This window comes from Antennarius striatus, chromosome 8 (assembly GCF_040054535.1).
Source record: "Antennarius striatus isolate MH-2024 chromosome 8, ASM4005453v1, whole genome shotgun sequence".
Lineage (NCBI taxonomy): Eukaryota > Metazoa > Chordata > Actinopteri > Lophiiformes > Antennariidae > Antennarius > Antennarius striatus.
In genome coordinates, this window is record NC_090783.1 from 18,200,840 (window position 1) to 18,218,364 (window position 17,525).

General features: G+C 40.5%; 1 protein-coding gene across 2 annotated transcripts in view; it reads left to right on the forward strand.

Annotated features, from left to right (window-relative positions):
• Nucleotides 1-17,525, forward strand: part of rbm20 (RNA binding motif protein 20) — a 55,140-nt gene that overhangs the window by 15,510 nt on the left and 22,105 nt on the right. Inside the window, exons 1-4 of one of the 2 annotated variants that reach the window (XM_068322720.1) lie at nt 9,566-9,686; nt 14,881-15,892; nt 16,170-16,234; nt 16,548-16,657. In XM_068322720.1, the coding sequence (XP_068178821.1) occupies nt 14,954-15,892; nt 16,170-16,234; nt 16,548-16,657 (1,114 nt within the window). In that variant the 5' untranslated portion in view covers nt 9,566-9,686; nt 14,881-14,953. Of the gene's footprint in view, nt 1-9,565; nt 9,687-14,880; nt 15,893-16,169; nt 16,235-16,547; nt 16,658-17,525 lie in introns of those variants that run through there. The other variant, XM_068322719.1, reaches the window with a different exon arrangement.

Below are 17,525 nucleotides of genomic sequence, written 5' to 3' on the forward strand. Positions count from 1 at the left end.
GGTAAGCTACGTGTGTAGCCACAGCTGCCCTGGGGCAGACTGACGGAGGCGTCTACGGCGCAGATTGGCAGCGCAGAATCACTTCGTTTTTGTTGATAGTCCCGTCTTTGTTCTCTTTATAAATAAACTTTCCGCCCAAAGGTCCGAGTGGGCTTGCCTCGCTCTCCCGTGTCGCGTCCATCTCTGTTGTCAGTCACCCTGCTTCTGACTAGTGGCGCGGGTACGAAGTGACGTCACTGCAGCCTACGGGTCACTCCATGGGCCAAATTTAAAATGCTTTCGCATTGACTTGCCACTCACGATTAATTGCGTTAATTTTTATAGCGCTTTAATTTGCAGTGTAATTAATTAATCTAATTAACGCATTAAAGTGACAGCCCTAGCTCAAACACAAGGCTGTCCTAAGTACTGCTTAAGGGTGATGAAGAAATTTTTAATTATAGCAGGTGAGAATGTAGCTGTACTGTCATTGGCTTGGAAATCATTGAGTGGGATGTTCTAAGTGGGTTTGACTGGTATCTGTTTGCACCACAGCAGTGACAGGTGGTAAAATGCAGTACTTGCTGGACAGAGATGGTGGATTAGGGGGTGGCAATGAGGTAAGAATGGAGAGAGGGGGAGATATAACGGAAGAAGGAGGGAAAGATAGACTGAAGGATGGATTGTGCGATTGAGCACAATGTACACTGGTATCGATGTAAAGTTACTGACCATAGTTTGGGAAAATTTGGTGTTCCTTACTGTGTTCTGTTGCTCACCAGAAAAAAATCAATAAGTCTTTGAACAGTGCAATATTTGTAATTACAGTTTTTTAAATGTAAACTAATTAGATTCTTAATGTCATTTGACAGCACAGCAGCTGCTAGTGAAAAAGAAATTTACTGCCCACCCTTGGGCCGCAACTATAAATAACTATTTTGGAGCTGCAAAAAAATGGCTGGTCAGGCTCAGTTTTCAAAGCCAACATAATCTTGTCCCCTACTTCATATTACTTTACATCTCGTCTTGTGACACGTTCTGCACTTGAATAGCAATTATTCCCATAATCAAAACTATATTAACCTTTTTACTACATTAAGAATAAAGGAAGAAGGTTTTTCTGTCCAACACTTGTCTACTGTGACAAAAGCTATTTCTGCTGCAAGTTTAGATTCCTATTTCAGCCTGTGTGGTCCCCATCAGTCTTTTTTGATGGCAGACAACCTACATGGAACTCTGATGTCACTTTGTCCAGACTTCAGGCTAGCTGATTGTAGATTCAATTTTGGAAGCAGTTCTCAGCACCCCGTCACTCATTATAACAGCAGATCTAATGTAATTGGAGGTGTTTTTTTACCCTTTGTTTTGGATTTTGTTTTGTCTCTTGACAGGACTTTTACATCAAAACTGACCAAATAATATTGGCAGAAATAATGGGCAAGGGTTGATCATGGAATGGAAGTTATGATTTACTGGTTCACTTTAGTAAAGGTGGTACATCTTTCATCATGCAAAAGTCACCAACAATGTAGGGTCTTTTTCTTTCAAAGATAGATGATTTGTTTTTTTTATTATCAAGGTTTCAGAGCTATTTTATTTCTTACCTAATGCCCCAAACAGATGACACCCTGAAGTCTTCAGTTGGGAATAATCTCAACAGATCTCTTATGACTAATTGCAGTTTTCCTTCTCGGACAAGGATTTGCTGGAATGCTCATAAAGTTCAACAGTTGGTAGACAGCTGTCATGTCCAATATTTCCTTTTGACCTGTGTTAGTCTGCCCTAATGGTTGAAACATGATCACCTACAGCTACTATGAGAAAAGTAGAGAAAAATGTTTCTCCAGGCTAAGCCTCTCAAGTTTTAAGTTGCATGTCCCCAAGTCTAACGCTTGTTTGTATGGGACTCAGTTAGTGACCTAATGTCAGGCATGTGATCTAATGGGCTTATGTGACAGTGACAGGCCAAGGCCGGGTGCATGAGGTTCCAGTTGCCTCACAAACTGAAGTTATTTTTTAGATAGATAGATAGATAGATAGATAGATAGATAGATAGATAGATAGATAGATAGATAGATAGATAGATAGATAGATAGATAGATAGATAGATAGATAGATAGATAGATAGATAGATAGATAGATAGATAGATAGATAGATAGATAGATAGATAGATAGATAGATAGACAGATAGATAGATAGATACTATCTGTCATGTCATATTATTTAATCATTTGTCATTTAATATAATTTCAAAATACAATAACAACGATCTCTAGCATAAGTATGTCCATTTTGTTCCCGTCATCAGAGAAACACAGCATGGATCAAAGTCCCTCTTCTCCTTGGACACACTTGCCTTTTAGTGGTGGTGACAGAGGCCAGACTTTTTCTCTGTCAGTGGCCAAGATATGTCGGTCATTGCTGCGGTGCCATAAATCATGGAACCACCCCTGTTTGCAACTATGCCAAATGTGGAGCAAGGCAAGTGGACCCTGCTTCTTCAAACTATGTCTTATGGCATGATGGTAATTATCATGCAACCCGCAGATACGTGTCTGATTTGTTGAAAAGTTAAATTAAGGCTCTGGAATGTCAGTAACTGCTTATCCCATATCAGGATGTGTAAAGGTTGCAGGGTCTCCTCTTGAACACGTATCAAAAGTTGATGGGTCTGCATGGACACATTGAAAATGTCTAAAGGGAGTTTGCGGTGCTCCACCAGAGGATATTAAGAGAGATATAATTTCATCTGTTCTGATGGAGTTTTTCAAGCGTTTTTATGTTAATCATCTGATTATACTAACATGAGAATAATAATTATTTTTACAAGTTGAAGTTTCATCAGGATATGGTGTCTGGCCCCAGACTGGATTTAAAGATATGAGGAAACTGAAAGTAATTGAAGACATAAAATTCAGTTCTAGGTTAAATATCAACCCCTCACTGTTCATTTAAACTGTTGTTCTTTTCATAATTGCATTTGATTTCTATAAATCGATAATGTACACGTATGTGAGCAAATACTGTATGTCAAATTAGCTAGAAAACATCATAGCATTATGGCAGGGAATACTGATGAAAAATGTAACTATGCTATATTATTTAGGCTATACATACATGTGCTAACGTTCTAAAACAAAGCCCATAGAACCCAATATTTAAATGTGTAAATGCACTATTAGTTACCAAAAATAATTTTATTTTTAATAATTTTTAACTCATATAAAATTGTTAAACAATAAATTATTTTTTTAAAAATAAATCATATATAGCTTACCCGGACCCGGTGACAGTGCTACCCACTGCGCCACCCCTCATAAAATATTTAATATTTTTTAGATGAAAGGTTAGATGTGATCATATTCCGGTACCCAGGCATTAAAATAGTTCATATCAGTAGCAGTCTTTGCATGCTGCATGAGTGGAAATAGTGAAAACATGATTTTGCTAATTAACATTTGGGCATTCTCACAATAACAATGAATACTGGATTCTTTAATGTACAGTATCTGTAATAAATTGATCTCACATAGTGCAATACGTTTAAATTAATAATTTTAACAGCCCGTTCCTCCCTCATATATTTCCCGTTTCGGGACTAATAAAGTATGATTCTTCTTTTTCTATCTAAGGCTCCATGTGTATAGGTTATGAGGGTCTACACATATTTGTTGTCTGCAGTGGCCATATAAATATGGTTCTAATGCCATCCTTTAGTCAACTATGTGTAGGGATTGTTCACATTATGTTATGTAAAATACTGGCGGACTTCTAGGACAGCAGGCTCGGAACAAACCACTGAATGGTTTCTACTAGAAGGCTTATCCCTGTCAACCCCCCTGAGACCATTATGGGAATATATGGCGACACCTAGTGGGTTGCGGAAAAGTGTTTCACAAATAGAACAAATTTTCCAGTTGGAACAGATTCTGCTGAATTCTACCAAATAATGGAAATGAACAAAATCAATATGTATATCTTAATAGACTATGAAAAGAACTAGAAGCTATCGTTTTATTCTAAATCCAGATGACTTCTCTTTCCCAGTTAAGGATCATTAAAGTATGAAGTATATTTACTCTACAGTACTCTAATATGTTAATTTCTGGTTGGCTGGTTCCAGCTACTCTGAATCAAAATCTTCCTCACAAACCAAATGATTCTACAATGAGCATATAGCATCTCAAACAAAATAAAAACTCATGGCAAAAGGATATCTTCATTGATAGTTACATAGAATACTGTAGTTTTAATTCGTGGATTTTGACACAAGATGTTACTACTGGACTGGTGGTATGAGCCCACACAAAAATACCGGTGTATGATGGTTTGGAGAAGGATTAAGCTGGTCGTAACCTGTTTTTTAAAAATTTTTTATCCATGTTAAAATTAATTCCTTGTATTACTGTGTATTCTGTTGATCAATTATACCAACCTGTTATGCATTTTGATTACCATTAATCACTTTGGTATCTGTGATGGATAATTTATTTATTCATTCATTTTGTATATATCCACTTCATTTGCTATAGCGGGTCGCGGAGTGCTGGAGCCGATACCAGCAGATCGGGGACGTGAGTCAGGGGACATTCCAGGCCAGATGCCAGTTAAACTATATATATATATATATATATATATATATATATATATATATATATATATATATATATATATATATATATATATATATATATATATATATATATATATATATATATATATATATATATATATTATATATATATATTTACTGCATTTGTCTTTTCATGCATGCACACACTCACACCTACAGTCAATTTGGGCCTGGCCAATCCACCGTCACCGTTGCATGTATTTTGAGGTGGGAGGAAGCCAGATAGAAACCACGCAGACATGGATAGAACATGCAAACTCCGCACTGAGCGGTGTTATAATTGTGTAATTAAATGATTGAATGAAAGAGCAATATTCAACAGCTTCACTCTAAAAAATAGAGTTACAAAAGAAGCAGAGAAAAAAGTAATTTATACAACAAATGAATTATTGCTATTGTGGATAGGCACCAGCTAGAAATTAATGGTAACAGAAAGTGAAAGTATTTTTAAAAAGATCACACTCTCCATTCATGTTTCCATCCATCCATCTTCTGAACCGCTTTATCCGCTGTTGCGGGTCACAGGGGGCTGGAGCTTATCCCAGCTGGTTTAGGGCGTGAGGCGGTACAATCCGGGCGCGACGCCAGTGCACTGCGGAGCCACACAGCGACAGACAAACACACATTTGTCTGAGTGATTCTCTTCTAATAGTACAGTAAGTGTTTGAATATGTATACTTTTACTATATTGTAGATGTATTTTACTGGTTTACACGCTTTCTATTGGCTGACAGCATCCGGAAGTGCGCTGCGTTCCGTGAGTCTTGGAACGCAGCGCACTTCCATGTATTAAAGAAACACTTAAAAGTGCTGTAAAAAGTCTATAAGAGTGGGAAAAGGTAATACAGATAGAAGGTAGTTTAATATCAGTATGAAAGAGTTCATTAATTTTTAAATTATGGTAAACAGTAAAATAACAGAAAAAAAGAAAAACACTGTAATGAAACTCGCCGTTCGACAGAATGAGGAGATAAAAAGTGAGTGGCTCTGAAAGAGGAGTCAGAGGGAAACCTTGCGTTTATGGAGTAGGTAAGTAGTCAGGCAGGCAGGCAGGCAGGCAGGTAGACAGACAGATAGACAGACAGATAGATAGATATATACAGTACATTTAATATTTTTGTCTGTTCTTTTTTTCAGTAAAATTTGAAATAAAGACTTGTGGAAAACCTGCAAGGATGTTGAAGTGTAGACAAAAAAATTGTAATCAGAGTCTACTAAACCAGGATGTTTTACTTTATTCCATTAGCTCTTGGTCTAGAATTGCTTCAACATATCTTCTTGTTCTTCCATCTGTTTCACCACATTTTCATCCAAGTGGTGCAAATATTCTAAAATTCTGCTACATAACCCTAAACATTATTTAATGAATTCCATTTTAAACATTCAGTCTTTAGTCAGTCACTGTATATTCTTTTTCATTTATGTCAAAACCTCGATTAGTGTCTTGAGTTCTGTTTCAGAGGTGTAAATTCAGGACCACATGTCAATAGCACCATCTAGAAATGTGAGTGATGGTTGAGATATGATACGAGTTTATGAAGTGACAATGTGGCAATCACAAAACCATTTTACAAGATGAACCTGGAGGTGATAATCCTCAGCGAGATTTAGTTGCGTACATATTTATTATGTCTCTTGAAGTCCTTCATATTTACAGAATGCTACAGCCCTTTTCAGAATCCATCTCTCTGGATATGCAGTCTAACCTTTTAAAAGGTACTGGCACAAATAACTATAACTTGTGTCTGATAGTGCCTCTGAATATATAACACTAAAAAGAATTTAAAAAATTAAAATATCACAAGATGCCTACTCTGATCCTACTACGACTCTGGATTGTCACTGTTCAGCAGAGTTATCAGAGCAGTGGCTAAATACAGGCGTGTCAGGTGAAAAATGTGTTGTACAGTTGAGGAGACCAAGTTTAGATGGCATTGGAGAACATTCATCAGAAATCAAAACTATATTTCACAAATCACAGCACTACTAGGCCATTTGAGTGCAAGTAGTTTCTGAATTTTTTGATGTAGGAGGCTGCAGCACAGTATATCAGGAGATATGACTATCTTTTGCTTCAACTACCCTCTATTAACTAAATTAAAGGGGTCCCATTATAAAAAACACATTTTTTCAGGTCTCTACATTTACAGTACATAGTGGTCCTCCCTAACCCTACCAAGTTATAGAACCTGGAAAACAAACGCTTCCTCATCAATAAATGCATCAATAAATGCTGTGATTCATAACAGCACCGAACCTGACGTCATCTACTGCGTATTTGACAGTGATTGACGTATCCTGAGCCATATTGATTGATTGACATGTCTACTCCCGGATAAGGGCGTGGTCATCCTCGACATGGAGGTCTGTTCAGGCTAAAGTAGCACTTTGTGGAAATGACCCGGCTCAAAGCTACACACTGAAAGTTTCTCACAAACTGTTGAAGTCAGCTACTCTTTGGCTAACTAGTTAGCTTCAGTCAGGTGTGTGTGTGTGTGTGTGTGTGTGTGTGTGTGTGTGTGTGTGTGTGTGTGTGTGTGTGTGTGTGTGTGTGTGTGTGTGTGTGTGTGTGTGTGTGTATCTGTGTGTATGTGTTGTGTCCACGTAAGGCTATTTTCAGTGTCATAGCGAACACATAACCACTTTCATAGCAGAGAGAGATGCTACTAATCAGAACTGTTGTTTGTTTTTTGTTGAATGAAAGCATCTTTAGCTCTTTTAAGTGATCTGAGAGCTGCGTGTATCCAAAACCACTATACAGCTCCTTAACAAACAGCCTCAGCCTTTATTTACAGCCTAACAGATATTCACTGTCACCACTCAGTTGTTACGTTCAACTGACCAAAAACCTGCATGTGAAATAATCGAGCCAGAAATCAAGAGATGAATGTATCACTCATTCCCAGCTTTGTGAGAGACAAACGTCGGGGTCCATATGTTCAAACACACACACACACACACACACACACACACACACACACACACACACACACAGACAGACACACACACTCATCACTGTGACATAGGGTCAGCGGACAGAGGAAAAGTATGGACAACATCCAACAGCCAACAGTTCAATACAAATACATACACAAAAAACCTCCACGTCTGGTCTTACCTCTCCGGTAACATCCCATGTTTCATTAGTTTGTGTTAGCTTAGCTCCCTGGTGGTGTTAGCGATCTCTCGGTGTGATGTTTACTGGCATTACTGGCAGGTCTCAGTTCATTTACACAAATAGCCACGAGTCACGTTCAGCCAAATGAAAAAAAACAAGTTATATCATGAAAAACAGGAGAGAAAAACTTGAGAAAAATAACAGGAAAATACATTATAACAAAGTTACTGAAAGTTTAAACAACAGGTATGAGTGGATGATAGCGTGTGCGTTCATGTGGCGTTTGTTTACATGCGAGGGGTGGGGAGTGTTGATAAAGTGTTCTGGGCCAGAAGTGGTTTTATTAATATCCAATCAAAGATATTGAGGATCATGTATAATTACTCAGTTATATTATGTCACAAAGTTGTTTGAAAACAGATTGGTGGCTGGATGAAAGCATATGTCTTAGACTTGCAGGTAGCCTATAGAACACCAACCTAGGAACACCTGGTAAATAAATTTGTGTGAAGTTTTGGAACCACACAGTGTTGCAGTCAACGAGTTGGCCATAACGACTTGGGTTTTTTTTCCAATTGAGCTACCAGGGAGATTTGGTATGTTTTGTTCTCTTCAATTCCCTCAAAGAAATGTATCTTTTACGGTGAGTTTGAGCATATTTGTGGTAGCGTGTGGTTTGTTGTCTTGTGACATTGTGGGAACTCTTCAATCCATTTATACGCGTAGTTTCAACCGTGCTGCGAGGAGTGGGTCCTGGTTTGTCCTTGGAGCAGCACAAGGAGTTGATGTTATTGCAGATGTCATTAGACACTAAGTGGGAGTTCGCTTTGGAGAAACTGAGACAGGAGACAGAGCACATAAATCTGGAGCTCCAGAGGCAGAAGTTGAATCTGATAAGTGAAGGTAAGTTGCTGTAGATGCTCTCAGTGATGTTCTGTCGGTTGTGTATTTTGAGACTTGTTCCCTAATTTAATGAACAAGATCCTGAAACCTTTTCCTCCATGTTTGAATGTTTGGCTGAGGCACGGGGATGGCAAGAGAGAAGATTGCTGGCATGATTCTGCCCGCCTACTAATGCTTCAGTACATATTGAAGTTTAGGAATTGGAACAGAGGGGACAAATCACACTTGGAGTTTGCTCGTGATTTGTCCACACATTTTGATCATTGGTGTTCTACTGCAGATAATAACTCCTATGGTGGTCTGAGCTGATTATTTTGGCGCAGTTTAAGAATTCAGCTCCAGAGCGGATTGCAACGTACATCAGTGAACAAAAAGTTAAATCTGCAAGGGAGGTTGCGGCTTTGGCCAACAATTATGTACTGACTCATGGTGGAGAAGGTTGGAATTTGGGTGTACAAGGTGTCATTGGTCCCTGGGAAAATTCTCCTGTCGGTACATGGTCTAGTCATGCTGTAAAACGTGGAACCAGTACACCTGATTCCAAAAAGGTTTTTAATCATTGCCATAAAAGGGACTGAATACAAATCGAGGTCTACGCAAGATGGTGCTAAAAAGTTCATCCTTAATCTGCCATGTTTGTTGTGCCAGTTTTGAGCAGGCGTTGCAGTTGCAGCTCTGAACACATGTGTTCAGAGCTGCAGTCCTATATGCTTTTCAGTGCTGAAGGTTGTCTGGAAGTACTGATAAAATCTATGTAAAGATACTGCGTGATACTGCTTCAATTGTTTCTTTTGCTTTAGCATCAGCTTTTTCATTCTTAGAGGAATCCTACACGAGATCTCACGTCTCAGTACTTGAGATAGGGTTAAATATTCTGTGGGTAACTTCATAAAATGGTGCTGTCCTGTGATCTGTTTCAGGGTGAGATGGCAGTTGGTGTGCATCCGGCTCTGCCAATGGATGGTCTTACCATGATTTGGGGTATTGGTGTGGCAGGGGCTCCGGTGTGGGCTGATATTTCACCTCCTGCCATTGCTGTGTCAGTGCCCCTGGTAAGCAGTGAGCCCGACAGGAATGAAAGAGCATTTCCTTTACGTGCTTCATGTGTGCACTGTAAAGCGAAATGGAAAAAGCACAGTTAAAAGAGACACATTTCTGTCATGATGTACTCTGAGCTATTTGAGGAGCACTGAGCTGATGGTTCATTGATGGGTCTGTTAAAGATGGCTTGTCCATTGGGTGAGATGAAAAATCACGTTCATTGTTATTTCAGCCTGAATGGTGTGTTAATTACAAAGTGGGGGGGGGCCTCAGGGGGAGCGGTTTGTTGGTGAGCCTGTATATCAGGTAGTTGTGCCTTTCGGGTTTCGGAGTGTGATATTCTAGATTTCTCATGATGAGTTGACCCATCAGGAAGACGATCACATTTTGAGGTACAGTAATCTTTGCACTTCAAGATGTGCGGCCTCACTATATTGCAGATTTTTAGTAGGTAGTTACGTGGTACCATGCGCGCATGCTACTGGCTGACAGAATCTGTGTGTGCACTGTGTCTGAGACTCACGGTTCCTCCTGGAACTTTTCTTTAATACATAAGTTCCACTTATGGCTTTCAATGAGAGCAGGGAGACCAGACTGAGATGGTTTGGACATGTCCAGAGGACAGGTAGTGAATATATTGGTAGAAGGATGCTGAGTTTTGAACTGCCAGGCAGGAGGCCTAGAGGACCAAAGAAGAGGTTTATGAATGTAGTGAAAGAGGACATGAAGGCAGTTGATGTGAGAGCAGAGGAAGCAGAAGACAGGGTTAGATGGAGGCAACTGATTCGCTGTGGCGACCCCTGAAGGGAAAAGCCGAAAGGAAAAGAAGAAGACGTCTTTCTTCTTTCTCTTGTCGCTGTCTCTCGCTATCTCTCTCTAAGGCATACTCAGACTGACTCTCACTGATTCTCTACAAAGTTGGAACAAAGCATTTGTATAAATGATGTGATTACCACCGGCATCAAAATCAAGCTGAGAAATTACGCATGTGCTGTGGCCAGAGGATAGTGAACTGAGCCCAGTGCTGACTCCGAGACTGTGGGGCAACAAGTGATTTCTCAACTGAGGGATCTGGAGATTAATATCGATCCATACCAGATGACAAGATGTTACAGGACTCAGTAAAACTGTACTTTGTGGTCGTCTTAAAAGTTTAAAATTGCTACAGAATCTTGATGGCTTATTGAGTTTTTTGCATGGGTCTAGACGGAGTCAATCGTGAACTTGATTAAGAGGTATCCATGTCTGTTTGGTGTTATACCTACTCGCAAGCATCTGATTGAACATGACATAGATGTTGAGGATTGTGAACCAATTGAACAAAGGTTTTATCGTGTTCACCCAGAGAAACTCAAACAATTGATTCTGGGGTTAAGTATATGGTGGATAGTGGTAATCTATGAGCCATCCTACTCCAGTTGGGTGTTGCAGTGTTTACGTATCCCCAAGTCTAACAACACACGCAGATTTTGTTCTGATTTACGTAAATATAAACTATTTCATGAAAACAGACTCCCACTTCCTCGGGTGGAGAATTGTGCTGAAGAGGTTGGGTCAGCTAAATTTGTGAGCAAGTTTGACCTGTTAAAGGGCTATTGGCAAGTCCAGTTGACAGACAGGGCTCTCGAGATAGCTGCTTTTACTACTCCCACGGGTTGTTTTCATATACTGTGATGCTGTTTGGATTGAGGAATGCACCAGCGACTTTTCAGCATCTGATGAATTTAGTTGTTGGGGGTCTGGAAGGCTGCTCAGTGTAACTAGATGGGGTGGTGATTTTTGTCAGACGCCCGGAATAGCCGCCTTGACCGGATTTGATAATTATTTGATTGTTTGGTTCATGCCAATTTAATCTTGCTAAATTTAAATTTGCAAGTGCCACCATCACATATTTAGGTTGTGTTTTGTGCGAAGCAGTGTTTTTCATATGCATGCTGAGGTGCAAGCTATTGATGAATATGCCCCGCCACCAACTAAAAAGGCGCTCATACAACCGTATGAGCACCATTTGAAGTTTCAATTATTGAGACGGAAACCGGGTGCCTTACGGAGAAAGTCTATGTCAGGGTACTGGAGAGGAGGATTAGCCATAAAGTCAAATTGCAGATTCAGGAGGAACAATGCAGTTTCCATTCTGGTCGCGGAACACTGGACTAGCTCTACACTCTCCATCAAGTGCTTGAGGGTTCATGGGAGTTTTCCCAACAAGTTCATTTGTGCTTTGCGGATCTGGAAAAGGCATTAGATCGTGTCCCTCATCATATCTTGTGGGGAGTGCTTTAGGAGTAAGGGATTCGGGGCCCTGTCCGGTCCCTGTATGACTGAAGCCTGAGCTGGGATTGCTGGCAGTAAGTCAGACCTGTTCCAGGTGCATGTTGGTCTCAGCAGGGCTGTTCATAATCAGAATTTCGCGGCGCAGCCAGGATCCGGAGGGAGTCCAGTTTGGGTACCAAAGGATTTCATCTCTGCTTTTTACAGAGGATGTTGTCCTGTTGGCCTCATCAAACATGGACCTTCAGCATGCATTGGGACGGTTTGCAGTTGAGTGTGACACGGGTGGATTGAGGATCAACACCTCCAAATCCAAGGCCTTGGTTCTCAACCGGAAAAGGGTGGTCTTCCTTCTTTGGGTTGGTGGAGAATGTTTGCCCCAAGTGGAGGATTTTAAGTATTTTGGGGTCTTGTTCACAAGTGAGGGAAGAAATGAAAATGAGATTGACAGACGGATTGGTGCAGCTTCTGCAGTGACGCAGTCATTGTATAGGTCTGTTGGGGTAAAGAAAGAACACAGATGAAGCTCTGAATTTACCAGCCAATGTACGTACGTTCCCACTCTCACCTATGGTCATGAGCTTTGGATCATGACCGAAAGGAAAAGATCCTTGCTGAAACTGTTGCCCCCACGACCTCGAATAAGCGGTTGAAGATGGATGGATGGATGGATGGATGGATGGATGGATGGATGAAGATAAAAAACCCTGGCCTTGATTCTTGCCGACCAACATTTTAATGTGTATATTAGCTCCATGACTGTCATAGTCTTCCCTTATAACAAACTTCCTCAGTTTCTCAGAGACCCAACCATGGGCTCATTCATTGGACTCTGTTTCTCTAGTCGTACAGCTTAGACTTTTGCCACATAAGGGATTGCGGATACATTGTCCCATGAGCCTTGTGAATAATGTTGGGTTTGTTTAGGGTTCTGTGTCCTATATTCCTAGGTTACTGGGGTGGAGGAAGAGCTGAGGTACTGGGGACATAAGCGGTCAGGTGTTTTGTTTTGTTTTGAATTTAGTTAGTGTATGGCAGGGTTCCCTTTAGGACTCCAACTGTGTGTGTGTGTGTGTGTGTGTGTGTGTGTGTGTGTGTGTGTGTGTGTGTGTGTGTGCGTGCGTGCGTGCGTGCGTGCGTGCGTGCATGTGAGTGTGCATGTGTGTGTGAGTGTAATTTTGTGTGTGTGGGGGGGGGGTGCACAGCCTTAGGGCCTTGTTCCTTCCGGCTCACTGTTTACTCTGTTTTGCAGGTCCACAGCTGTGCAGTAACATCATGTATGTGGGAACACTTGGTCTGTGTTTCCAGTTACTTAACCCCACTTGCCAATGCACCATGGGGTGTCACTTCTAGTGGCAAACGCTGGGGTTGCAGATGTGGTCTCTGAAGGGTTCCCATGTCTTCTGCCTAATGCCATGCTGCTATTTGTTTTTCACTTTATTAGTAAAATAAATTTGTGTTAACTTTTGGGGCCACGTGGTGTAAATGTGGATGATTGGGTATTACCGAGCATTCTGCAAAAACTCTTGAAAAGTAATATATAAACAAGCTTGGTGAGACCAATATCAAAATTTGGTCTCACCTCTTCTCCATAAACAGCAAAGTCCTCCTTTTCATAGGCACAACAATCAACATCTTCATTGTAGTAAAAACATGCCTTTGTATCTGCCAAAGGACAGAGCTGCCACTTATTATTGCAATGCAATAATAATATAATAATGAAGCCTGTCAAAGGAGAAAACTGTGATTCAAGATTGACACAACTATAAGTTGTAACATAGACCATTTCTGACACAATATCTCAAAGAAACACTTCATATGTTGTAAACTGTTGACTAATACTGTACCTTTTTACATCCCGCAAAGCGGTGATGTTTGTAATTATCAGTGTTTGTGTGTTCATCTATCCGTCCGTCTGTCCGTCCACCAAATACTGTATCTTCACAACCACGTCAGATAGACAGATGAAAGAAAAAGCACATCACTCCGGAAGCAAAGGGGATGAAAATGAGATGATGACATTGACCTTGAGAAAACTAGGTCAAGGTCAACTTTTGTAGGCATCCTGGATTTTTGGAAGGCAGGCACGTGATACTGTACGCGTATTCTATTGGCTGACAGTATCTGCTACATTCTGTGAGTCTCGGACTTCCGTGAGACACAAAAGTGCTTTAAACAGTCGATAGAAGTGTGGGAAAAGGTCATACAAAGAGAAGGTGGTTTAATATCAGTATGGGGAGGGTTCATAAACTTTTAAATTATCGTGAATAATAAGATAAATACCTTGTCGCTCTATCTCGGAATTTGTTAATCATGTGTAGTTCCGTGAACTCATTAACCACGAGGAACGATGGCGCACTGTAAACCTTTGTAAGTACACATCTCTGAAATCTGATGAGATATAATCATAAAACAAAAAGCAACATTTTCAGGATTTCAAATGCAACTTCTCACATTTCAAAAATGTGTATGTCAGGGTAAAATGTTGAATTCAGGGGTGTTGCGGAATGTTGCAGTCTCTCACTGCTTTCTTGCAATTAAATTTGTTGTTGTTCCTGTTTTTTATTATAAATCTAGAAGCAGTCTGGACAACCAGAGCTATGTCTTGTGTGTACATTTATAGAAATAGAAGTTATGTTGCAGGTGGATGCTCATTAAGAGTGCCTCAAGCGAAATTTTATTTAACCTTTTCTAGCTGTGAAAATGTTGTCAGAGTTTGTTTTTTTTAGTTTGTATTTTTTTTCTGATTCGCAGATTCAATCTGTGTTAGTCCGGTTATACCGATTATAAAATTGGAAGTAATCAAAGAATCTGATTCTCAACATTAAAATGCAAATAACCATTAACATCTCAGATATTGTATGACATCTAAGAACGAAAGTGGACTTCTCATTTGAGATTATAATCTTTGTGTGATCTTTTGCTTGTCCACAGTAACATCAGTGCAGTACCTGCGGACAACACCAATAAGGCTGGGATACAGTTGGGGGCCTTATTGCCAGGCAGTATGCAGACAGGGTCTCAGCAGCAGAACCAGCAGCTCCTCTTGACACCAGCCAGTCTGCAACTTGCACAACTCCAGGCTCAGATTACTCTCCATCGCCTAAAACTGGCTCAGGGAGGCAATACAGCTACTGCTACCAGTGTTCTCAATCAGGTTCTTTCCAATGTTGCCGTGCCACAATCATTGTTCAGTCATCCACGAACTTCTACCATGAATCCTCAGGGTGCCTTCTCAACACGAGTGCTAAATTTTCCACACTCAAATTCAACCTTGGGGGCTTTGGTGGGTGGAGGATTCAACCAAAACCCAGGAAACGTGAGACTGAACCACCCTGGTGGAGGAAACACATTGGGTCACCACTCTGTAGATTATGATAAAAAGTCAGGCCCCATTCACCCATCCGACACTGAGAGACATCTTCCATGCAACATGGCTGGGACAGCATCAGTCACAACTGGTGATGGACAGTTTTCAGTGATTAACTCTCAAAACATAAACAATGTTGGTTTTCAGAGAGATTTCAATGGACATGATATGCTGGGTCAGCAAACACAGTTTTGTGTCAATCAGCAGAACATGAATGTTTATAACTCCACTGAGAAAGGTCATTCTAACTTAAATCATGCTGGAAAGGTGGATATAGTCTCTAATACTTCTACTGGGTGGACACCAGCTGGGCAGCCAATTCGGACCCAAATGGAACTATATAATCCTGAGGAGCCAACCCCTGATCCCAAATTCAGCCTAAGCACAGGAATTTCCTCTTTTGGCCCAAATAATGTGCAGGGTTTTGTACATTACCCAATCCAGCATGGAAATGAGGAAACCTCTTTAGGAACCAGGATACTTCAGCCATACCAAGTCAATGATTACCATGCTGTCACCCCCACTCAACTGCCACACCAATGTAGCATCTGTGACAAGAAGGTCTACAACCTCAAGGTGAAATACAGTAAAGTACATGAATATTAATGCATGTGTGCAAATGTATGAAAATCTGCTAGGTAGCTATTGGACGTCTGGAGCTAAATAAAGTAATTTCTTTGCCTGTGTAACATCACCCTTTCCCAAAGTCTTTAAACAGTGATAATTGAGCAACCTGCAATGAAATCTGCAATTTATACATCTATTTTGGTCTGAAACATAGGTCATACCATACTTTTAAAAACATCTAAGTTGTTTGAGTCTAGGTTTGGATGGTGTGCCCATGTGTTTTTAGGACTGGGACCAGCATGTGAAGGGAAAACTACACCTGCAGAACCAAATGTTGTATACACAAGAAAGGTGAGTTATCTCTATGTTTAAAAATAACGTGAGACAGTTTGCCGTTGTTTTTTCATGCATTTATGAATTATTTTTTTGAAGTTTTATTTTCTTTAATTGTGGTTTGGTAGTTTTCACATATGCTCACCTGCTGTATTGAAAATGTGATTTTCATCAGTTGAAGTTTTTTCAGTTTTAGGATATTTTATTTTATTCTTATTTTCCATGCTCTTTAAACAGCTGTCCCAATGCGTCTATGAATACGAACTCGGTCACAAGATATGAGTATGGGAGGGGAGAGGCAGCTAAAATCAGCCATTTATGATTGTTGCAGCTCTGCTGCATTATCAGCTGGAGCTGTTCACTTCACTGTTGGCGGACCTTCTGATGGAAGTCTATCCACTGCAGGAACAAAGTCAATGGTATACTCTACTGCAGGTCAAGGTAGGATAACACATTGGTTATGTCAAGTTTACCTTTTTGGTGTTGAATTTATGAGTGGTGCATTTATGAAATTAAAAATATATGAAAAAGAATGATAGCTGAAAGTCAGTGATTATCTATGGACAAATGTTAGGGTATAAGGCAATATGTTTTTAGAGGTTGACCATTTGATGCATTGATGTGTGCTGTTGTCCTTTATACCTGGCCCAAGCATGCACGCCACCAACTGCTACTGCTACCATAGCATTAAAGACCCTGCTAGCTGCTGTTAGCATACAACAGTCTGCACACCCGAATGGCATTGTCATTTGGACCGGAGACTTTAATCACGTGGACTCAAGAACTGTGCTTCCTAAATTTTACCAGCATGTTACATGTTCAACGAGAGGTCATAATGTGCTGGATAAGATTTGCAGTAACATCAAGGACGCATACAAGGTTTCCTCCCTCCCCCGCCTCGGACAATTGGACCATCTGTCCCTGTTTCTCACCCCAGGATACAGACCTCTCATACAGAGAACACCAGCTGAGGTGAGACCAATCTGGATTTGGTCAGAAAGTGCCATCCCACAACTACAGGACTACCAACTGGGACGTTTTTGCACAGGAGGACTTAAATGACTACGCATCCAATGTTCTGTTTTATGTTAAAACGTGTATGGGTAATGTCACTGAGGAAAAGATGGCCAGACATTATCCAAATAGGAAAGAGTGAATGAAGAGTGGAATGGAACAGCTGTTGAGTTCTGGAGATATGGAGCTTTACAGTTTATCCAGATCCAACCTGAGGAAGGGCATCAAGCAGGCGAAGGCAGCATATGCCAAAAAGATCGAGGGACACCTCATGGAAATGAACCCTGGCGTGTTT